The sequence below is a fragment of the Pyrus communis genome, chromosome 4, assembly GCF_963583255.1.
Source record: "Pyrus communis chromosome 4, drPyrComm1.1, whole genome shotgun sequence".
NCBI lineage: Eukaryota > Viridiplantae > Streptophyta > Magnoliopsida > Rosales > Rosaceae > Pyrus > Pyrus communis.
In genome coordinates this window covers 9,668,275-9,692,142 of record NC_084806.1, presented here as the reverse complement: position 1 = coordinate 9,692,142, position 23,868 = coordinate 9,668,275, and the positions used below count along the sequence as shown (strand labels likewise).

Here is a 23,868-nt window from a genome sequence, read left to right as displayed (position 1 = left end):
ATCATGTGAGTATGTTTCTAGATATTCCCCCTAAGTTAGACATAACTTCTAAATAAGAGAACTACAAGCGATTCAACTCAAATAATTTATGTATACCGATTCCTTGGACGAGCTTCCGAAATGTAGATTTGGGCAATGACTTGGTGAAAAGATTGGCCAGGTTGTCCTGGGAATGGATTTACTTGACTTCAATGTTCTGATGCTGCTGCTGCTGGTGTGAGTAAAAGAACTTCGGCGCTATGTGCTTAGTGTTGTCTCCCTTGATGTATCATTTCTTCAACTGCTCGATACATGCTGTATTTTCTTCAAAGATCGACATAAAAAGTTCAACGACTGATGTAAGACCACTAGTGATTCGAATATGTCTCATAACTTCTCTTAGCCAAAAGCACTAATGTGATGCTTCATGCAGGGTGAGAATCTTAGCATGGTTTGATGAGGTCGCAACTAGCGTTTTCTTGGTAGACCTGCAAGATATAGCGGTGTCTCCAACGGTAAAGACATAGCTCGTTTGAGAACGTGTCCTATGTGGGTCAAACAGATATCCAACATCTGCGTAACCAACAAGGCGAGAATCAATCTGATGACCATAGGGGGCGGCAACACTCGGAGATTCGTGGGTATGGAACAAGCCTAAATCCATAGTATCCTTGAGGTAACGGAAAATATCTTTAACACCATTCCAGTGCTTGCGTGTGGGCGCATTGATGTATCTTACCAAAAGATTCACAGCAAATGAGATGTCAGGTCTAATACATTGAGCTAAGTGCAATAAAGCCCCAATTGCACTTAGGTAAGGAACTTTGGGTTCCAAAATCTCTTCCTCATCATCATTTGGACGGAAGGATCCGTTTAGCATCTAAAGTCTGAACGACCATGGGTGTACTCGAAGGCTTTGCTTTATCCTCATTATAACGACGTAACACCTTTTAGGTGTAGTTCGATTGATGTACTAGGATTCTATCCGAACAGTGCTCGATCTTCAGGCCTAGATAATATCGAGTTTTCCTAAGATCCTTCATCTCAAATTCCGATTTCAAGTGTGCAGCAATTTCCTTAAGCTCTGCGGGAGTCCCAATGAGGTTCATGTCATCGACATAAACTACAACGATTGCAAATCCAGAATATGAATTCTTTATGAACGTGCATGGCCATAATTCGTTGTTCATATAACCCTGACTTGTCAAATATTCACTCAAACGGTTATATCACATCCGCCTGGATTGTTTCAATCCGTAGAGTGACCTTCTCAACCTAATCGAGATAATGTTTCGTGGCCTAGAACTATTTGAACCAATCAATGGAAGTCCTTCTGGAACTTTCATGTAAATTTCCGTATCTAGATCCCCATAAAGATACACGGTTACCACGTCCATAAGCTGCATATTTAGTTTTTGGGAAACTACCAAACTGATTAGGTAGCGGAACGTTATAACGTCCATTATGGGGGAATACGTCTCCTCGTAATCAATCCCAGGGCGCTGAGAGAAGCATTGCGTTACGAGGCATGCTTTGTATCGCACTATTTCATTCTTCTCATTACGCTTCCTCACGAAAACCCACTTGTAGCCAACGGGCTTCACGCGTGGTGGTGTAGGAACTATAGATCCAAACACATTACGTTTTGCGAGCGAATCGAGTTCGACCTGGATTGCTTGTTTCCAATTTAACCAATCGGTTCTACGTCGGCATTCATCGACGGAACGTGGTTCAATGTCATCGCTAAGCATGATGTTAGTAGCTACTGAGTACGCAAATGAATTGTCGACGATCATCTCATTCCTATTCCAAACCTCATCCAATATTGTTTAATGGACTGAAATCTCGTGATTCTTGGGAGGCCGACATGTTTCATCTAAAACATCACCGTAATTTAGAATAATCTCATGCGTTGGAATGGATGAGTGAGCGATGGTCGGATTTAAACTAGGGTCACTACTTGGTGCAATTTTCCTCTTCCGGGGTTGTGAATCCTTTGAACCAAGGGGTCTGCCACACTTCAGGGTTGGAGCAGATGATTAGCTAGCAGCCAATGTACCTTACTGCGTGGAAGGTGCGGCCTCCCCACCTTTGGGGACGGTCCGGTCTTCCCAGGTGGGTTGTGGACGTATGCAGGGTACATTTATCCTTGCAGGTGCTTTTGCAGCTGGTATATGTGATCTTGTTACTTTAGCTAGATCATTAAAAGCATCTGACATGCTTTAAGCAATGCTCTGAATATCTATAATTCATCGTACCTCAGTTTCAGACTGGGCAGTGCGTGGATCTAAATGAGACATAATGGGAGCATACCACGACAATTCGCGGTGTTCTACAGGAACGTTAACATGCTTATCTCCCCCTGACTACGGGAATACTATCTCATCAAAGTGATAATCCACAAAACGTGCGGTAAAGAAATCTCCTGTCAAGGGTTCTAAGTAGCGAACAATTGATGGCGAATCATAATCGATGACCCATTTTGGTATGTAGCGACGGCGTTATTGGCATATAAATGGTGCACCCAAACACCCATAAATGCCAGACGTCAGGCTCGTATCCAATGACCAACTGTAACGGTGAATGTGGTTGGGTAGTGATGGGCCTCAGGTGGATCAACATAGTTGTGTGCAATATTGCATAACCCTAGGCAGATATCGGCAATTTGGTTCTCATAACCAAAGTCCGAGCTATCAATTGAAGGCACTTTATGAAAGCTTCTGCCAGGCCATTTTGGGTGTGAACATGGGGTATAAGATGTTTCACATCAATCCCTACTGACATGCAATAATCGTCAAAAGTCTGTGACATAAACTCTCTAGCGTTATCCAGTCAAATCGACTTAATCGAATAATCAGGATGGTGAGCCCTTAGCTTAATTATTTGAGCTAGGAGTTTAGCAAACGTGGCGTTGCGTGTAGTCAACAAGCAAACATGTGACCATCGTGTCGATGCATCAACCAACACCATAAAGTATCTAAATGGTCCGCAGGTTGGTTGGACAGGTCCACAAATGTCCCTTTGAATCCTCTGAAGAAACTTAGGGGGGTCATGAATAATTTTTGTACATGAGGGTTGAGTATTCAACTTCCCTAAAGAACACACTTTGCATGCCTGGAGTCCTACATAGGGACGTAACTTATGCCCGTGTGAAGATTTGAGGATACGGCGCATCATGTCACATCCAGGATGTCCCAAATGGTCATGCCAAAGCAACAAAGTGTCCTGGAACTCAGGCATAGGGCCGGCCACACTGTGGGATTTTATGCCGCGAATGGTTGTGATGTACAACCCACTCGGCAAACGTTCCAAGTTCTCGTGAATACACTTCTGGCCATATTCGTATGAAGTGATACAAAGAAATTCAGAACCATTGTCTTCAATGGTTTCAATACGATATTAATTATCTCGAATATCTCTAAAACTCAGTAACGTTCTTCCGGAACATGGAGAATAGAGTGCCTCCTTAATGGTCAAGATTGTACCATTAGACAACATAATACGTGTCTTTTCGTATCCTTCAATCAAGTTGGATGAGCCTGAGAGAGTTGTCAAATGAGTGTTCTTGGGTATTAAGTTAGTAAAATAATGTCGTTCACGCAAGATGGTGTGCGTGGTTACACTATCTGCCATACAACTAACTTCCCCACTAGACATACCTAGAAATAAATTGTTGAATTGGTCACATGCATAAATATAAGTTCATTCATTCAATTAAGCAATTCGAGAAAATAATATCCATTCAAAATCCATAATTCAAAACAAACCAAAACCAAACAAATTATTCCAAATACTTAGAAAAATTGTTTAAAATTAAACCATAAACCTAGAAAAAATTAGGGGGGGTGGGGTAGGGTCGGCCACTCCTAGTGGGTTCAGCCACTAGGGGTAAACACCCTAAAAACATGTCTAATTTATTCATCCATAGGCGTTGACGCCTTCTGAAAATCCGATATCTTCATTGATGTAGTTGCATCTTTCGGATGATCCACATGTGCAAAGTTAGACTCACGATGGGAATGATACTTGGCAATAGCTTCAAGGGAAGCTCGGCATACACATGACCAATGATCCCTTGATCCACAGTGATAACACATGTCCAGTTCAGTAAAAGCAGGTTGAACGGGAGCTTTGCCTTTGTTCTTGAAGTTTGGGACCTTAGGGGCCAGTGGTGGACGCTGCTGGGTCACATTTCTTCCCTTAGGTGTGGCACTCTATTGACCTTGGGCCCGTGGTGGGGCTTGTTGCCCATTGCCACGGCTACTATGATGCTTTCGTTGTTTATGGTTGCTAGAATTAATCGCATGCACTTCAGGCGCGGCGTTCAAGCTAGTAGGTCGAGCTTGATGATTCTTCATCAAAAGCTGGTTCTACTTTTCAGCGAGAAGTAAAACAGAGATGAAATCTGAAAACTTGGTGAATTTATGCGCCCTATATTGTTGTTGCAGGACAATATTGGTGGCATGGAAGGTTGTTCAAGTTCTAGAGCGGAGAAATCGAGTTTGTTCCAGAGACTTCTAGAGCAGAGAAATCGAGTTTGTTCAAGTTCGACATGTCCTTAAAACAGAGGGAAAAACGTGAGTAGTCATATGGTAAGCCATAGACATATATCGTAGAATATGCAGGTTCTATAGACATGTATTGGTTCAAGTTTCATGTGGTATGTTTTGAATGAAAATTTCGGGTTTCAAAGGCGCTAAATTTGAAACTACAGGTTCAATTTAGTTTTATGAACAATTAGTTGACAATGAGAGGTTCCTACAAGAAACACAGAAAGCAATATACTAATTTGAATATAATGGCTTTGAGGTTCTTCGGGAACTCAAGTGTGAGAGCTTCGTTACTACGAAAGTATGTGACGGTTGAAAGTATAAAAATAAATTATTGAATCGTTAATGTCCAAAAGTGATATTCAGGTCAATAATTTTGGATTCATTATTAGATTAATGGACTGCAGGTCACTTTTAATTAATTCAATAAATCAGGCCATGCGGGGTCGATTGTAGAAGCTAAATAATATTAAAATAATATTATTGGGTGAAAATATAGCCCCAATAAATAATTGGGCTTGGGTTGGGTGCCTTAAGTAAAAGGCAAGGCCTAAAAGGGCCTCGGAGTGGGCTGCATGCCACGGTGGGTGGGAGAGAAACCCTAGCCGCAACTAGGTTTCAATTGGGGCCGAGGGAGATGGCACGAGGTAAGGCCCAACAAGGTTACTGGCCTTTGAGTTTGGCGCGGGAAGCCCAGCCGCATAGGCTGGCTTCGGTTTGTTGCAAGTCGTGACATGGGGGCCAAGCAAGCTAGGCTTGCGGGCTATGGACCAAGAAACTATGGCTGCATGCCCGTGGTTGTGGAGCAGCAAGCCCAACAGGGGCTGCGCATGTAGTCCAAGAGCATCAGGGTGATGCCATCCCACGGTAATACCAAAAAAATACCCAATGTTTCGAACCTAGGGTTTAGGAAACCCATATTTGCTTCTAATTTAATTTTATACATTGACTCACATATTCCACATAACAATTTAATTGTGCGATGCATGAAACAAATACATATATTGACAAATATATGAACATATACAATACATATCGGAAGGAAAATATAAACAAGAGGGGTTCATGCATCATGGGGAATATTTTCATGCTTCGTGGACGTTTCAAATATCTTCTTTTATTTTAAGTGTACCTGATTAGCAGAAAACGAATAAGCCTTTGAATTTCGTGGAAGATAGCATCCTCCTACGATCCATCACATTCCTCAGCTTCTGGCAAGAGTGTACTGATAACGTGTTGTAGGCCTATTTGATTGAACAATCTAGGGTTTAGATAGAGAGAGAGGGGGGCCGACTATGGTTAGAGAGAAGAGATAGTGATTTAATTGTGAGGTATGTTTGATTCATCCCATTGTGCCTTTATTTATAGTAGTAAGATAGGTAAAAACCATTTCCTTTAGGATTACAACATTTAATAGGTAATCTACACCTACTAGGATTTACACAATTACATTCCTATTTTAAATATGACTGCAACAAATGACACATTTGACTTTGTGTAAAATGACTTATAAAGCACTAATAAAAATTATCCTAATCTATTTTTATAGTCAATAAAAAAAAAAAAATGGAAGAAAGCGAAGAAAACGCAAGACTTTCTTCCAATTGGAAGAAGTCAGCTGAAAATTAGAATCTCTACTAATCAATAAAACAATCATTGTCAACCAAAATCTTATGAAATTACCAGTTTAATCCTCTAATTAAAACAGAACATGAATAAGAAATATGGGGTAGAAATGTAATTTCATACAACCAAATTTTGCTGTTTTTTTCAAAGCCTTACCTACATATAATCCTAACATATCTCTAACTATATATATATATATATATATATATAGATATATATATATATATATGTATCTATATATATATAAATAAAAAATAAACTTCCTACTCCCATGTTTGCTATCACTCCCTTCATCTCTCCTTCTATGTCAAAAACAAATAGAAATTTTCTCACACACTTTGTGTGTGCCCATATGCTAGTAAAAATAAAAAGAGAAGAGAAGCGCCCGGCCATTCGTTTAAGAAAAATATATTTTTTATTGACCTATGTGGAACGTCCACACAGGACAGAGTGATACGTCGAGGTCGTTAGCAAGCAGAAGGTGCTCAAGGGCGAGAGCAATTTTTAGTTGTGACGGGAACACAAGTGATACACCACGTGTTTTAATAGGAGTGGTGAGAAATTTTATTTTTTTAAGTTATTAACTTTTTAGCACACATATCCACAATTTGTATAATGACACGTGATGTACTATTCTGTATACCGATCACAGACAAATTTCTCCAAGAGCAAGTGTACAATGCATGGGAAAAGGGTGTTGCCGTCAAATTGTGTTGGGTGTTTTGGGAGTCGGGTGGGATAGTTTTCTTATTTTCATTTGTAATTTTAATTTTTTGGAAAATAGTTAAATTGATGCAATGACATTTTGGGAATATTGATGGGTTCAAAAGAGTGTTTAATTTTGTAACTTTTATGAGGGGTGAGAACATAAGATGGGGCAGGGAACTAAGGTTGTGGGGTGAGTTTAACAACTCTTTAAATACTATAGAATTTAAATTCTTATGGTATAATCCGTTAGTAAATTTAGTCAAACAATGATTTTTTTTGTTTGTTAAATATCCGTTAAATACAAAGATAAAAATGTATTTTTAACTTGTGCACCTTCTTCTTCCTCTTCGCTTCTCTGTATTCTTTGTAATTTGTATTTTCACAAAATCAGGTCTAAGAAATATAGACAAGAAGCGTGACAGAACACGAGAAATACAAACTTCTTGCCTTGGGGGTTGATAAAAGCTGAAAATCATGTTCATATGGTCTTGGAAGTAACAACAAGAAGTACATCATCCAAAACTGCTCCTCACTCACGGAAATGCAAAGTCGGACCCTTAGATATGCAAATCCCGGAACAAATTGTTCAACAGCGTACGCATGCTCTCTCTGAGCATCCGACATGTTGAAAATTGAAATCTACTAATAAAACAAGGTCAAATTCAATTAGCATAAAATTGCAATCACGAATGTCACATCAGTTTGTTTCGAATTATCTTGTCAATCTTTGTATCACAAGCATCAACAGATTCAGGGGTATCAGATAGAACTTCGGTATCTACCATTACAAAATTAACCTAAGAAATAATGCTTTAAGTCTTTTATTTTATTTTCATATAAAACTAAAAATAAAAAATCATACTTAATGTTTAACACATGGCAAATTATAAGTGGTGTGTAGTGCCACTTAATACGATCCAGTGCCAAATTAAATCTCACACAAATTTTTCTCATAGGTTGGCAGCTATAAAATTATTAATACTTTGAATTATAAATGTTAAAGTTTTAAGAAATATATTTATACATGCATATTTTTATTCACTACATTTGCGAATTGTCCATCAAATAGGAAATGGCAGAGTCATCAAATTTATCCAACAACCAGATTTTGATCTGACCACAATCAAACTGCATCTGATACTGATGTATGATATTAATGTAAACGTGAATTCCTGTTACAAATCAAATAAAAACATGTGTATAAAATAAATTTTGTCTTAATGCATAGGGTTTAAGGTTACAATCTCCGATTACAAAAATTGAATCCTCTAATTCGATCTCTGGGGCTATAGAGTGTATGTGTATGGTTGTTGATCCGAGGGTCGCAGTGAATTGTTCTCGAATTAGTAGATGCCACAAGAATTTGACTTGTGGCGATGGAGGAACCAATATGTGTAGGGGTGCTTAGTGGTTCTTCACAAGGGTGACGAAGAACGCATAGAGCTTTTTGAGTCTTCCGAGTGTTGAGAGTGTTTGGGGCTTGAGAGTTTTAGTGTCTGGGTGTGGAGATGAATTTCTCCGGGGCTTTCTTTGTCTTGAAAATTCGTATTTATAAGTTCTCCAAATCTTGGTTGAGGCTTGACTTGGTCTTGATTTTGCACTTAATTGATTGACGAAAAAACCAAAACTTGATCTGAAGCTTGGTTCGCAATTTGACTTCATTAAATAATATTTGATTTAATCCAATAATCTTTATTTAAATCAAATAAACCAATCACATTTCATCCTCAAATTGGCCATCCTTGATTTGACATTTTATATCAATTTAATTTGTTTGATTTAAATTAAAATTAATTAAAGAACTAACAAATATAATGTCTTAATTAATTTAAGTCAGATGTCAATGCATGTCACTCTTCATGACTTGTCCAATTTTGATGAGTCAAGTGCCATGTGTACGATTTGTGAGACACATGACGCATGTCACGTAATCCTCAACACATCGAAATTTTAATGTGTTGGTGAGCATTCATTTTACTAAAATTTACATGTCTACAATTACATGATCGAACGTTAATTGGGTTCCAGTTTATTGACAACAACACTGGCTAATGTTATACTATTTGGCTACACCAGTAAACTTATTGTATTTGAGTTTGAATTTCTATCTTTGTAAGTTCGATTGTAAGAGCACTTTTTCTTATACAAGTGATAGTGGTGCGGGAAAATCAAACTAGGATCTCAGGTGTAGGGGTAAATGTCATTAGCCAGATTTTATTCAAGCTCAAGTTATGTTGTTGGTACAAGACTATAGTACGTCACGACAATTTTTTTTTTATCAACAATTGTCATTCATGAAATTTTAACTAACTAAAAACGAAGTGTTGCTGACCAATTAGTCATGTGCAAAACTATATCATGACTTACAATGTTCGCATTTGTGTACAATTTACATTGGTTTCACCAACACCAAATTATCTAGATTACAAATTTAATTGTTTGCTAGGAGCCGTCGGATTCACAATCAATGGTGGTTGCTCAATGTGATTTTCTCTAAACAAAGGGTTCTCCCTAGGAATGGTTGTGAGAGGAGGTGACCTTGGCGGAGAGGCATAGAGTATGGAGGCTTCAATCATTTCTCTCCTCAAAGTTTCTTGGCGTTGGGAGATTCTTTGTGCTCTCGATGCAGTCAAGTATAACCCAGCAGCAAGGAAAACTGTTGTCAAAGCAAACACCCCAGCAGCAGATAACACACCTTCTCTGAGGACAAGGCAACTGGGTCTTGGCCTTGACCATTTTCTCAAGTGCCCTGACTCCACGCTTAGTCCAATCAATAACAAGATCTCGCCAACAGCAAAACAAACCCTAATTAACACAACAACAAGCCACATATGTAGTTATAATTACTGAGTTTGAGAGAAGTACCTAATGCAAAATGTTAATGAAGTTAATTACATGTGCGTAACTTGTGTTTATGATTAGATGGTTCGCATAAATTTGTATTATTGTTATGAATTGTGGATCAGATAGAATTGTCCTCCATATCGGAGAAGTCACTACTCATAAAGCCGTATGTTAAGTTGTATGACAGGTTGAAGACCATGGGGTTAAGTTGATGGTGATACTGATAAATATAACGGGAGAAGTTACTGTTCAGAAAGTGGTATGTTAATTTGTTTGACATGTCCAACCATGTACTGGAACTTTTGGTTAAGTCGATAATAGTATATATAAACTAAAGTACGTATCCGAGAAGTTATTGAAGTGGTCTATTTAAGTTGTCTATTAGGCCCCATGCTATATTGGATCTAGTGGTTAACGACAATATTGATGCAATTCCTACAATTAGGGAAGAGCCAAGTGGAAGTGAGGTAAAATTGAAATATGAAGGACTAACAATGAGTGGCATACCAAGTTGAAACAAAGAAAAAGGCAGCTTGCCATTTCAAGCCCTTTGCAGGACCAGAATAATGAGGCTCCCAAAAAGCCAAGGCTGATGGAGGTGAGTTACTAATTGCAAACAACATGTATCCATGTTCCACCACCATGATAACAGCCAGCCCCAGAAATGCACTGGCTGCACATAGCAGCGGCGTTTTCCCGCTGCCGCTGTATACACATTCATTTTCCTCTTCATCACTGCTCAACCATGTTACCTACAAATCATCATCAACCACCAAAATTTGCTTAGGTTATTTCATAATTGACGATAATATTGTTATGTCTGAAACCATTTTTTGGCGTACCTTGGAACGGGTAGCTTCAGCAATTAGACATAAGATGAAGCAGAAGAGGCCGCAGAGAATGGTTAAGACCATGATGACAGCGCCGGTTTTGCTACCTAAGCCGGTGGTTGGACGACTTGGTGAAAGGTCTGCATGTGTGACTGCCATTATCTTAGGCATTGTGGAGTCTAGAATTATTCATGCAGGTTACAGGCTCAGCAAGAGATATAAGGGTTTTAAGTTTTGGAATGTTCTAGAGAGAGAGAGAGAGAGCTAGAGAGAAATGGAATAGTTTATAGAATTGCTTGGATCAAAGGTTGCTTTAAAAGCTCAAGATTCTTGGGTTCTTGAAAGACTTAATGAGAAAGGTATCTTGCCCATTTTTATTCATATTTGAAATGATGTGGAATTGCATTTTGATATACGTTCATGAAATGGATTAGAAAGCCAAAAGCGCTTTATTACAAGCATTATGTACTAATGCTTTTAGAAGGACCATTGCTAAGAAAAAATTTTAGTTGTGATGAAAACACGGATGGTATATCAATGCAAGTGATGGAAAATTTTAATTTTTAAGTTATCAACCTTTTAACACACATAACCCACCATTTATATAGGAACACGTGCTGTACCAACTCGTGTAACGGTCACACTAAAAAATATCTCCACTACTAGAAAGCCAAATACGGGTCTTGTTTTTGAAAGAACTGAATTGTTTTAGACTAATTAAAATCGTTTGCACTTAAAGTTTTAGTAACAAATCACGTTTTTCTAGTAAAATCACTTTTACTAAGTACTCTTATAAGCATAAGTACTTCTTACGAATTAAATGGACCAAACATACTACAAGTGCTCCTCCAAAATATACTTCAAAATGATTTTTTAAATCTTAACACCATTTGAATTTGTAAAACGTTTCTGAGTACAAGTGTTTTATACATAATCATTTCCAAACAAACCCTAAATTATTCATTCATCTGTAACACCTAAGACTTCATCAATCACGCAATATTTATAGTAACTAAAAGAATTGATAATACCTCTAGCATCTACCAAATTAATTCTAAACGTATATGTGACACGTTCAGTAAATTTCATTTATATTAGGGAAAACACGAAAACGAGTTGGTTCTTTTTCTTTTTCCCGAATGATCATTATATACTCTTGCTAGTCAAATACTATTGTTTCGTTTCTTTAGACCAAGAAAAGCCCTTTACGTTAACTAATTAATTGATGCCAAGGTGGTCGATCAAGTATATATTCTTCCAGAAACGCCCTTTTGGATTATCGATCACCACTAATTAAACACCGACTACCTTAATCCTATTATTAATTTATTTATTTTTCATAAGCATTGGAAGTCTTTTATTTTTTAAATATTCCTAAAAAATTAAAAAAAAAATTATCCCTCACAAGCATTGAAATTCTTTGATTAAAAAACTTCATTTTAATCCTTAACAAAGATGAGTTTTAGACTATAACTTTGTGTAAGATTAAAATCCAGTTTTTGTGACATCCCACATCGCCCAGGGGAGTGATCCTTATATGTATATTCTCATCCCTATCTAGCATGAGGCCTTTTGGGAGCTCACTGGCTTCGGGTTCCATCGGAACTCCGAAGTTAAGCGAGTAGCGCGCGAGAGCATTCCCAGGATGGGTGATCCATCGGGAAGTTCTCGTGTGAGTTCCCAAAAAAAAACCGTGAGGGCGTGGTCAGGGCCCAAAGCGGACAATATCGTGCTACGGCGGTGGAGCGGGCCAACGCTCTCGCGTGCTACTCACTTAACTTCGGAGTTCCGATGGAACCCGAAGCCAGTGAGCTTCCAAAAGGCTTCGTGCTAGGTAGGGATGAGAATATACATATAAGGATCACTCTCCTGGACGATGTGGGATGTCACAGTTTTAGTCCCTAGTACATTTAATCATCTCATTTAATAGTTATATTTTGATGTTTTATTTATCTTTTTATTTTTATTTTAATGTATTAATCACATTTAAATTTATTTTTTATTTCATTCATCATAATATATTTTAATGTCTACATTTAGGCAACTAATTTTTTTTATAATATATATTCTGATAACAATTTTGTATGTTCTTCATTTAGGTACATTAATACATTTGAATATTTTGGTATATCTATCGATACAAATATGTAGGTACATTAATTTAATATAATACATTTCAGTATATACATTTTGATACACACATTTGAGTATTGACTTTTAAGTACATTAATTAAATATACTATACTCGGTACATACAGTTTAGTACGTACATTTTGATACATACATTTCGGTATTGACATTTTGTAAGATCCCACATCGCCCAGGGGTGAGGATCCTGTAAGCCTTATATGTATATTCTCATCTCTACCTAGCACAAGACTTTTTAGGAGCTCACTGGCTTCGGGTTCCATTGGAACTCCGAAGTTAAGCGAGTTCGCACGAGAGCAATCTCAGGATGGGTGACCCACTAGGAAGTTCTCGCATGAGTTCCCAGAAACAAAACCGTGAGGGCGTGGTTGGGGCCCAAAGCGGACAATATCATGCTACGGTGGAGTCGAGCCCAGGATGTGGTGGAGGTCTGGGTTGGGATGTGACATATTTAGGTACATTAATTCAATATAATATATTTCGATGCATACATTTAGGTTCATTATAATATATTTCGGTACAATCATGTAGGTATAAATATTTCGGTACAAAAAAGTCAATTTATATATTTCGGCACAGTTATTTTTGTACACTTATGTATTTATATATTTTTGTATCACAAATTTCTTTTAATATTTTCTCATTTATGTTCATTTATAATTAAAGAACCAAATATGTGCATATTAATAAAATTAAATTTAATGTGGAGAGATTAAATAAAAATACACATTAAATAACAAAAATTGAATATAAATTTTGATAAAAGTACACTTTAAGGGATTAAATTGAATATATAATCTAGCACCAGGTTTTTTTTTTTTTTTAATTTTAATCTTTTACAAGGATTAATATTCAAAAACCCCTTCTTTAATTCTTAAGCCATCAAATATTGACAAAGAAAGGCATCAAAAATCCAAAGTTGGAAAGCCAAAATCCCGAAGTGCTGAGGAGTAAAGAACAAATCACAATAGTCGGATGAATCATCAACAAAGGAAGAATACTTGGATGTTGGTTGGCGTTAACTTATGCTTATGAGGTGCGTTTTACTTTAGTTTCTATCTTTTAAACTTTTAATTGTGAATGCTATGTGACCTGTGGTCTTGGTTTTGAATTGCACTTGCCTTTCTTTTCCTTTTCTTTTTATCGGCCACTTTGGCCTTCGTAAGAAAAGAAAGCTTTTTCTTCTGCTGACTATGCAAGATAATACAAAGCTTTTTTGCTTTTAGAAAGTTTTTTATTTATTTTATTAGTCTCTCTGCACACACGCGTATGAAAAATAGGCTCAAAACTCAGAAGTTCTCAAACTTATGTGAAAGGTGGCTTCGAATAACGTGATTAGGCAATCTACCTAAGTTTTTCTCGTCTCTTAGCTTAGTTCCACGATCCACATTGATCGCTGACAGATTCTCATTGCCGTAGTTTGTCTTCGACTCCCATTGATATTTGGTTCACCAAAGTGAAAATACAAAGTTGCTCCACAAGAATGGACATTGAAACACTGGCACAAGAAAGAAGGCCGAGGAAAGTACACTGCCATTCCTTTGTCACACTCACATATGTACTAGTATTTTCCGATCTTTTACCCTAGAAGTACCCTACTGTATCTCCACTCAGCATATTAATCAAATCTTAGACCTCTCATTACTGGACACTCAGACAGCAAGGCCCTGAGCAATTATACGCAATATCGATTATGTGTTGTCCTAGGAAGGTCTTTAATGCGTGATAATACCATTGCAATTTGCTCTCAGGCAGCATCGAGGTGCTCCTCTGTTTCAACTGACTCCGTATTAAGTGTTGAAGCCATGGACTCTAATAACTGAATCTTTTCATAGTTGTCTGTAATAGTAGCACTCTCAAAGGTGTTGGTTGAAAATTCAGTTCTTCTGAAAAGTTTACGGACTTGCTCTACAGAAAGTTCTAGTTGAGACTGTGCACTCAAAAAACGTTGGATAAAAGCATTAATAGACTCTTACTGACTTGTATTCATGATTCCTGCAAAAATGTAATTCCTCAAATATGCTATAGCCCAAAAATTCCTCAGTGCGGATAAGCTGACTACATGCTTATTTGCCTGCAGTCCATATTCATTAACCATTTCCCTCCACCTTTCTTCAAAATCTCCCACTAAGGCCAGCTTAAACAGCTGGTGAAACTCAGCTTAATTTCCAGTCATCATAACGAGGTCCAAGAAGTACAAAAACCCAATCTGAGAACTTTGCGAAGACGAGCCATATGCAAAAGGTGTGGTTCAACTGTACTGGCATAGTGGCATTGCGATAGCAATAGCCTCTTTCAGCCACATGTTATGGTCAGTTAACATTGTCTGTGGAGCCTTTCCTTTAATGAACCCCAAGCATGTCTGTTTAAACATCACTAGGTATTAAGAACAAGTTGAAGCAATAAACAAGACAAACTCAGTAGCAAATTAGGTCGTGAGTTTAAGATAATCGTGATTCATTGTGCTGGAAAGAATGAAAAGGTTACGGAGGTCATTTCATAATGAACTGTTAAAATATCTCACGTCGATCATATTTATGAGAAAAAAAAGTTTAAATATCTAAATTCCGCTCCAACTAATACCAATATCTTTTGTAATAAAACCTTTCATCTGTCAGATTGTTAGGTGGTAATTAACAAGTTGGAGATATTCTCACTCATAATTTGACATGAATATGCCAATGAGCTTCTTACCTTTAATGCCCAGGAAAAGGGCTGCATATTTTCATCCCGCAGAAGCGCACACCCTAAGAAACAAGTCATTCCATGATTATCCACTCCAAGCCAAATGCCTAACAGCATACCATAAGCATCCAAACGATGAGTTGCGTCAAAAATTGAGAATTTGATAGACGAGTGATACATGGTGGGTGGATGAATTAATAAAATTGAGAGACATTTCTCTTATTTTCCTTTTTTTTTCTGTATACCTGCGGGAAATCAACGGATTTAAGGATGCCTCCATTTTGGCATTCTCCTTGTGAGAATCAACAAGATCGAGGAAGGTTTTGTTCGTTTCGATCAAATATTGTTTTGGCCGGCTACGTTGCATCACAAATTGAGCTAGTAAAACTGGTCCAAGATTCAGTTTCGTAACTTCTAATTCGTGGTTTAGGTGAACCAAACGGATCAAACTTTTAATCAAGGTTTTAAAAACGCTAGGCGCTAGTTGAGCGGCGGGTTACGGCTTAGCGCCTAGGCGATAAGCGGAGTTAAGTAAATCTACTATATTTCATGTAAATAAGTATTTATTTATACTTAAAATATATGTAATTTCATAAAAAAATTATAATATAAAATGACATATATATTATGAAGTATTGGAACATAATGAAAACATGGGGAACAAGCATATAATGTGTGTTTAGTTAAGTATTTAACAAGTCTCTTACAATTTATTGAAAAAAAATAAAATGCAAATGAAAGTTATCTATTTTCTTCTAAGTGAGTCGCAACTTAGACGGGTTTGGACGGCTAGACGGTCTAGGCAGGTGCCTCAGCAGGTCTAGCGCCCTTTCTTAATTTTCAAACATCTGGGTATTAATTAAAACGGTGATCAGCAGCGTAATACAAAACATACTAGTCCAAGCAGGTATTGATAATGTAACTGATTAACGACCTACACTAACTAGCAGGTGTGAAGTTTTACACTAATGGTCTTAATGCAATTAATAGTGGAACCAATCATCATCAGCTGTATCCATTTCGATTAAGTGTCTGACAGGGACCTTTGCATTCATCAACATGTCTTCTCATTTGAGAGCACTCTTGATATTACACGTGTAGCCAATTCCACATTGGTAACCCTATTTGATTTGATTTCGGTTTCGTGAAATTTGTTTCAGGTTTTTTAGTTTGGGGTCCCAACTTCTGACTCCAGGGGTTCAATTCATGATCTCAATTTTGGGTTCAATCAGTCAAGGATACCATGTCAAAGTTTTAGAACCAATCCAGTAACCCGCAATGATATTGTCTTTTGTCCTCAACTATATGCACATATTAGTGTGTGTAGAGTTTCATACAAAATATCTCCTTGGAAGTAATGGAACGATTTCAACTATATTTAAATCGTTCGGATGTAGGACTTTGCAAATTAGTACCAGAAAGTCTTACATTTTCTTCCTCATAATCATCGTAGATTCATGTAGATCACGTTTTGTTCATCTTTTATACTAGTTTTCATTGTAGAGAGCATATAAAGTGAAAACTAGGTGTCTAAACAAAACCTTTTTTTTTCGTTCAAAAGTGGCATTCTTAGAATATCAATAACTTGTTTCTGGAGTCCAGGGAATGTTAAAATTATAAATTGAAGTGTCTAAAAATACAAAGGCAAAAATTGTTTGTGTAAACGGAGTTCCTTTAAAACCTTTGAGCACTCGATTTCACAGGATTTCACAAGAATGACTTATATATAAACGGTTTCACATTCACTTCACATGATTTGGCCAGAATTAAGATCCACACGGTCAAACATTCAAAGTTCCTGGAAATACCTCACTCAAAAAAAAAAAAAAAAAAAAAAAAAATGTATGAACATATCGGTGGCTGATAGCTTCATACATATATTTGAACTATGTTTTAATACTATTTCAAAAATTCTAGTATGTCCAGGAATATTTTTTATAGAGTTTTTAACTGTTGAATCTTAGTTATTATACTTTGATTAATGATTTAACGATAAAAAATCTCCGAAATATTTGATAAACCAAAACATACTATGAAATGCCATACCAGTTTTCTTTGTGTCCATCGCACATGAGCGGTAATATCAAAATATAGGTTTCCATCGCACCATGTCTTTTTCTGAAAGGGTAGTGTTATTTACACAATTATTTCTACTTCTCACACATTTCTGTCAATTTCAGTCGTTGTATTTAATGGTTTGAAGAAGATCAAAAAATTAACAAGGATGTGTGAGAAGTAAAAATGAGTGTGTGAATAACACTTTTCGGTCCAAAATCTTCACCCTGGGTCTCTGAGTATAAACAAACACTCATCAAAGGTTTCCCAGCAGCCAGCTGAATAGGTTGTGTTACTTTTTTTATCACGTAGGTATATAGCTTAATTGGTCAAAACATCCATCACCTTGCCATTTGGTGGAGAGAGTCTTCTGTCCGAACCCGGACAAGGCAAAGTGAGGGATTTGTATCCCACCTGGATCCAATTTATGAGGATCTTATTTTTAGGAATCTTCACTTCTTATTCATTCATTGTACATCGTGCAACCATAAATTATTTTAAATTATTTATTTAAAATTAAACATAAATAATATTTAACAAAAACTGACCGTACAATGTATGATAAACGAATAAGATGTGAGAATCTAGAATACTCATCCCAAAGTGAGGGGTGTAGGACGAAAGAGTTGGCCCTAGTGAAAAGTAGGGGACGTGAAGATATTTTTTAATGTGTTGAAAACATGCATGGTCCAGTATGCTAAGTGTAATAACACAATTGATTGAAAATTTGAAAAAAAATTCCAATCAATTGCATTATGCAACTAAATGCCTATATCGTGTTCCTAGCCCATCAAAAAATTTATTGAGGATGATGAAATATTATGATGTTTTTGTGGTGTCTGCTGTAATATTTAGGCGATCCAGACGACGGTTAGTAGAACTTCTCCAGTTAGTGATCAGAAAAAAAGATGATCATTACCTCCATAAATATCCGATCAGAAAGTACTGCAACCCTAGTTTCCACAAAACTAGAAACTTGAAAAGAGACCAAATTTAGCAATGATTCAAAGCTCATGAGAAACAAAACAATGTCAGTGGGATTCTTATGATTGAACTTTGTAAAAAATACCATGACAAACAAAAGCAAACAAACTGTGGACGAGACAAGGTGAATTTGGTGGACCGTACTGTATGACGTATGTTGTTTTATTAATGTTTCTCTCCTAAAACTTACGCATGTAGAATCATTGCAGCGTTTCAGATCAATAATGCAGTGTTATAAAAAAAAAATTAAAACGCATGACATGTGTTATTGACTTAGAATGTCATGATGACGTCTTGAGAAATGTATGAAAGTTGGCAAATGCAAAATTTAAGACAAAATCATAGAATAATCTCTAACTGACGCGTATAAGAGAAAATGCTAGACTTAGCTGGTTACAATTTGCATATAATTTAAAACAAGAAGTAATAAGCGTTACGATGTTAGATAGTGTTCTAGACCAACACTACAGTGTAACATGAGAATGCTAAAACATATGACATTATTAAGAAAAAGTGTTAGTATGCAAATATAAAATCTAATAGAAAATCACACAAAAAAAAAAAAAAAAAGTCTTCTAATTAGGGAGGGAAAGAACAAAAGGCTACACCTATCAAGTTAGTTGCGTTGCAACTTGCAAAAAACAACAAAGTAATTACTTAGTACGATGAATGAAAAATAACCAATATATCCACACATCTCGTAGCTACAATGGTCTATGATGCATGCTTATCTAAGCTAAGGCAAACTTATGTGCTATCAAAGTCAATGGTTTGTGAAGGACAAAAAAAGCAGGGGACTGGACTCACCTAAAAATGAAAAAGTAGGGTGTACTACCAAATCAAAGGCAAATTAATTATAGCCGATAAGGTAATATCCGCGTGAATCAATGGAACTGACTGCTCATCGCTGTGCACGCATGGAAACCCAATTATATAGCTTGAGCTCTCCGGCCCCTACCTCCTTTTCCCTTCTAGTTTTTTTGTCGTCTATTGGCAATCGCTATTCAACCCTTTTATCGATGGCATGGCCAATATACGAGATATGCTTGTACTACAAGCTATTTGATTGGTCAAATACTGTACCATGCACACCAATAGCATGCATGTCATGATCTTATTAGTTTGTTTGTTTTTTTTTTTTTTTTTTCACTCTCTTTTTTTCTTTTCTCTCTTTTCTTGTTTGTATAAGCATGATTTATGTAATAGATTTCTCTGAAAATCTCTTAGTTAGCCATAACACCGTAGCAAAGGGATATTATCAACAATATGAAATGGATAGTTATACCTTAATATAGCAATATGGGTATGTTTGCTATTAATATATAGCGGGGTAGTATCGATACTTTATCAAAATTATATCGATATAATTTGACTATTTGCTGCTGTTATATATTTTCAGAATATTATTACAACAGTAATGTTATTTAAGAGCTAGCAGTTCTCAAATATTTGAACTTGACCAGAAATATGCAGAATCATGGCCCCCTCCACAAGCATACATCAATATCGATCGAGATGAAATGAAATGTACTTGGATTGTGGAAGACAATAACCCTCGTGTTAAACGGCGAGCGTGAATGAAGGCATAGTAGTGGCTGACCTTGAATCACTTCTTGTGGCCGAATTTATTCACCATTTGATGTTACATTTTACATATTTGTAGGTTCAATATGAATCTCACATATATTTTCTAACAAAGAGAAAAATGATTTTATTTCATGATATTGTTATTTCAATATTTCATCAATCATCCCTTCCATACCATAATGTCGGCAGTACGCGCGTACTAAAGTAGCTATGGTACCATCTCTTACATGAGTGCCATAAGAAAGAAGGAAAAAAACGAAAAGAAAAGGGAGGATATGTATCATACACAAACCCCTTCTCAATTAACAGGGGGAGGGATTCTTGATACAGATGTCTGCAACATGTTGATATAATATCAATATGGTGTCCAAAATGTGTTGATATGTTGTGAGCATGTTGTCAGTATAACTATCAATCGAGATATCAATAATTCCGCTTCAAGTGGGAACATAAACTTTACACCATAAAGCAAGAAAAATAAAATACAAAAAAGAGAGAATGTAAATTGAAAATAATTTGCAGTGGGAGATTTGAACCCGAGTAAAAAGAACCAAGAGTTCTAAAATTTTTGCTGTGGAACTAATTAACCCTCATCCCAAAGGGGCTCATACATATATATGTACATGGTCGCCATGCATAAACATGTCTGGTTTTTTTTTTTTAAACAATGCGCATGTACATGTCTACACAATATATTTTTGTGTATTTTAGTGAGTAGTGACACAGATTAATTTTGCACGTAATTGACTTGGCCTTTTAGAATTAGGCTTTAGCTTATCTATTAACTATTAAGTATTAAGAGTCTAACTTAATTAGGTCCAGGTTTAGTGTAAGCGCCAAAGACACTGTCGTGGGACACACGTAAAGCAACAAATTAACAGAGCACTAGTACTGTATATGTCTCGTCGCTCCCCAAAATATGTTCTTGTTTTGTTTGTTTCACTTTCCATGTCATTCTTAGGTATGAGCGATCCTTAAAGCGTAGGATAATACTAGAGAGATTAAATTTGTAAACTAAATAATATGTCACTAATAGAAATGAGTACGTTTATCAACGCTTAAATAATACACTAATCATCAACTTCTATGTTCTTTAGTTTTTAAAATTTAGTCTACAAATTTAGTCTCTCTTACATTACTCTAAAGCGTGTCGGTATGCAATGTAGTCTGCCTTTAATCTTTTTTTTTTTCTTTTTTCTTTTTGGTTGGCTTCACGATCCGGATCTCTACTGTTTAGGTCTCCCCTGTAAGAATTAAGTCAAATTAAACTTGTATGCGTTTATGTCAAGAATATCTTTTGACCTTTTATATTACTTCTTAAAGATTATCTATGCAAAAACCGGTTAAATTGACAATTGTTTAGTTGTTCGAATGCTTGCATTTTCCGTTAACTTTTATCGAACTAATTGTGGTTTTTTTTCTTTTCGTGTTTTAGATGAAAGTGAGAAATTAAAATATAAATGTTTTTAATTGTTAAAATGCATTATATGGTAGCTAAGAAGGACGTTCTTAACTAGAGAAAATTAACATAGCTAAGAAAGACGTTTTTAAATTAACTACTACGGAGTGACTCAGTAGTTGGGGACGAATTACAAGTCTGTATTCCACACACACATCCTAGATTCGATTATTGTCATTGATGAATTGCACGATGAGTGGTCAGGGAAGACGGAAATGTTTTTGTGAATCTTTCATGCTCCCAAAGAAGTTGATTGTCATAGCGAATCCACCCGCTCGTACCTTTTTAAAGAAATATATGTGACAATTAATAGTAAAAGGGGTACTAGGGGAGGCCAGAGAAGACCAGAGATCGTGTGGGTAGGTGTTTTGCCATGATAGGCCATGCAATAGTGCTTTAGCACTAGATTTTTGTAGCTTTGGATATGTTGCTTGGGTATTTCCAAGGGCAAGTAATATATGTAAGTTTCATTAGTTCTCAATTTCCATTAACCATATTCTTTCATCAGAAAATGAAGCTATTCGGGTTTTCGGTGACGGATGACAGTGACCGAGTCGCCATGATCATCGAGAGCAAGAAGTTTGAGTGTCAGTACTGTGGCCGGAAGTTTGAAAGCTCTCAAGCGTTGGGCGGACATCAAAACGCACACAAAAGAGAAAGGCAGCTTGAAAGGATGGCCATGTTAGACCGTGTCCAACATCATCATCCTCCTCCCAATCATGGTCATCGTGATCAATATCAACGGGTAGCAACAAGTGTACCCATAATCGTTGGCTCTAGTGGATCCACAAGCAATATCAATGGTGGTTCTGATCATGGTCATGCTGGTGCAGCTCGGGTCCCGTCTGTGGTAGCCCCCAGAAACCCTCATGGCTTGAACTTCAAACATATCAAACAGGTTGTTCCCAACGTAGATGAAGGAAATGATGTTGATCTGCGTTTGAGACTTTGAGTCTTAATATTCAATAAACTGGTTACTTAGAAAGCTTTTTTCTGTCATTTCGTGTATGGTTGAGAACTTGCGTGTTCAATTATTTGGTTTCCAATGCCATCCAGAGAACCCTAAAAAGTTGCATGTTAGAGCTCATCAGTGGACAAGCATTGTTTTACAATGTATCAAACGATGCATATGCTATGAAATAGATCATTTATGTCTTTATTATTAGGATCTTAATATTGAGAACCTTAATAATCATAAAGTCTAGCTAGCTGGCCATGTGAAATTTTATTTTCCTAATCAATGGGAAGGAGAGAATTCTAATTCAGGACATTTTTCAATATTAGGAAAAGAAATTCTAGATTCCGAGTTAGTTCGTAGCCATGTAAAGTTACATAGATGCACGAATTTTCTTTAGCCTTCATCTTATTTGTTAATAGAGTTAATCATAAAATGTAAAGTTGATTGCCCAAAGTCAGAGACTTAAAATTTAAAGTCTATTTTTTAAATTAAAAAATCTAGAACTTAAACTCTAAATGGTTATACTACAGTCTAAATGAGATTAATAGAGCCGAAGAAAAATTAGCAAAAATGAGATTTTCCGAATATGGCATGATTATCTCTAAAATTTTTTGACGGGCATGGAACTTTATCTATTATAAAGGATATTCAACGCCAATTTATGTGTTTTTTCCTCTATCCATTCGAATTTTTGAACTGAGTTCCAACTAGTCGAGGATGTGCATGAACACACACACACACACACACACACACACACTGACTGTATAAGTGCGCACATGTGTCTCCTCCTTCGTTATTGTTGGTTTTCTCTTGGGACGGGCTACCATGCGCGTCAAATATAATGAAGGAAAGGACGGAGTTGTTCCTTGTTTGATTAGATGGTGGTGCATGTAGTAGCTACGAGCCATTCGTTTCCTTGCTTGCCCTGAAACCCCTATATATTTTCTGTCAGTTCTTTAGAAATCTTGTTTTTTACTTTGCTTTTAGTATTAGGGTTTTATTGGAACACACGTCGAACAAAAAAGAATATATGTTTTCAAAAGGTATTGTTATTAGCATTTTAAGAATCACATTTTGTACTTCAAATTTTTTATACTTAAAAAAAAAAAAACACTTGTGATGAATATAGAATAATTTTTTTAGAGTAATAATGATAGTTTTCTTTTAAAATACACTTCTTTTGCTTTTGAAAATTACACATACATTGATTTAACATCTTTTTAATTAGCTGGGCATACCACACTGCTTTGACAAGTCAACGGTTTTCCTAAGACCAAGTCTTCCCTAACAAATTGGAAGGTAATGTGAATACCACCAACAATTTACTCCCAATTTTTTGGTTTCAGTTGTTATATTTATAGAAGAGGTAAATAATAAGAGTTATTTCTTAGACTAAGTTACACAATACTTAAATTTAGAGGATTATCTATGGAAGGTAATAACCCAAGTGTTAAT

General features: G+C 36.4%; 3 protein-coding genes across 3 annotated transcripts; 1 reads left to right on the top strand and 2 right to left on the bottom strand.

Moving 5' to 3' along the window:
• Positions 1-391: 391 nt before the first annotated feature.
• Positions 392-859, bottom strand: LOC137732653 (secreted RxLR effector protein 161-like). The gene has a single exon (XM_068471954.1). It carries the CDS (start codon positions 857-859, stop codon positions 392-394), a length of 468 nt encoding a protein of 155 aa, XP_068328055.1.
• Positions 860-9,196: 8,337 nt separating this feature from the next.
• LOC137730527 (uncharacterized) lies at positions 9,197-10,785 on the bottom strand. The gene is made up of 3 exons (XM_068469519.1): positions 10,550-10,785; positions 10,215-10,459; positions 9,197-9,668 (listed from the first exon to the last, which is right to left on the bottom strand). The coding sequence occupies exons 1-3, from the start codon at positions 10,706-10,708 to the stop codon at positions 9,287-9,289; spliced, it is 786 nt and encodes a 261-aa protein (XP_068325620.1). The 5' UTR covers positions 10,709-10,785; the 3' UTR covers positions 9,197-9,286.
• Positions 10,786-21,966: 11,181 nt separating this feature from the next.
• On the top strand, positions 21,967-22,407 carry LOC137732652 (zinc finger protein 3-like). Its single transcript, XM_068471953.1, has one exon. The coding sequence runs from the start codon at positions 21,967-21,969 to the stop codon at positions 22,405-22,407; it is 441 nt and encodes a 146-aa protein (XP_068328054.1).
• The last annotated feature ends 1,461 nt before the right edge of the window (positions 22,408-23,868 follow it).

Excerpts from the sequence above, each read along its gene's own strand:
- LOC137732653 (XM_068471954.1), bottom strand. The coding sequence starts at position 859 with ATGCTAAACGGATCCTTCCGTCCAAATGATGATGAGGAAGAGATTTTG.
- LOC137730527 (XM_068469519.1), bottom strand. The coding sequence starts at position 10,708 with ATGCCTAAGATAATGGCAGTCACACATGCAGACCTTTCACCAAGTCGT. Across the intron at positions 10,460-10,549 it reads CTGAAGCTACCCGTTCCAAG|GTAACATGGTTGAGCAGTGA; the intron begins GTACGCCAAAAA and ends GATGATTTGTAG. Across the intron at positions 9,669-10,214 it reads TTTTTCTTTGTTTCAACTTG|GGTTTGTTTTGCTGTTGGCG; the intron begins GTATGCCACTCA and ends TGTGTTAATTAG.
- LOC137732652 (XM_068471953.1), top strand. The coding sequence starts at position 21,967 with ATGAAGCTATTCGGGTTTTCGGTGACGGATGACAGTGACCGAGTCGCC.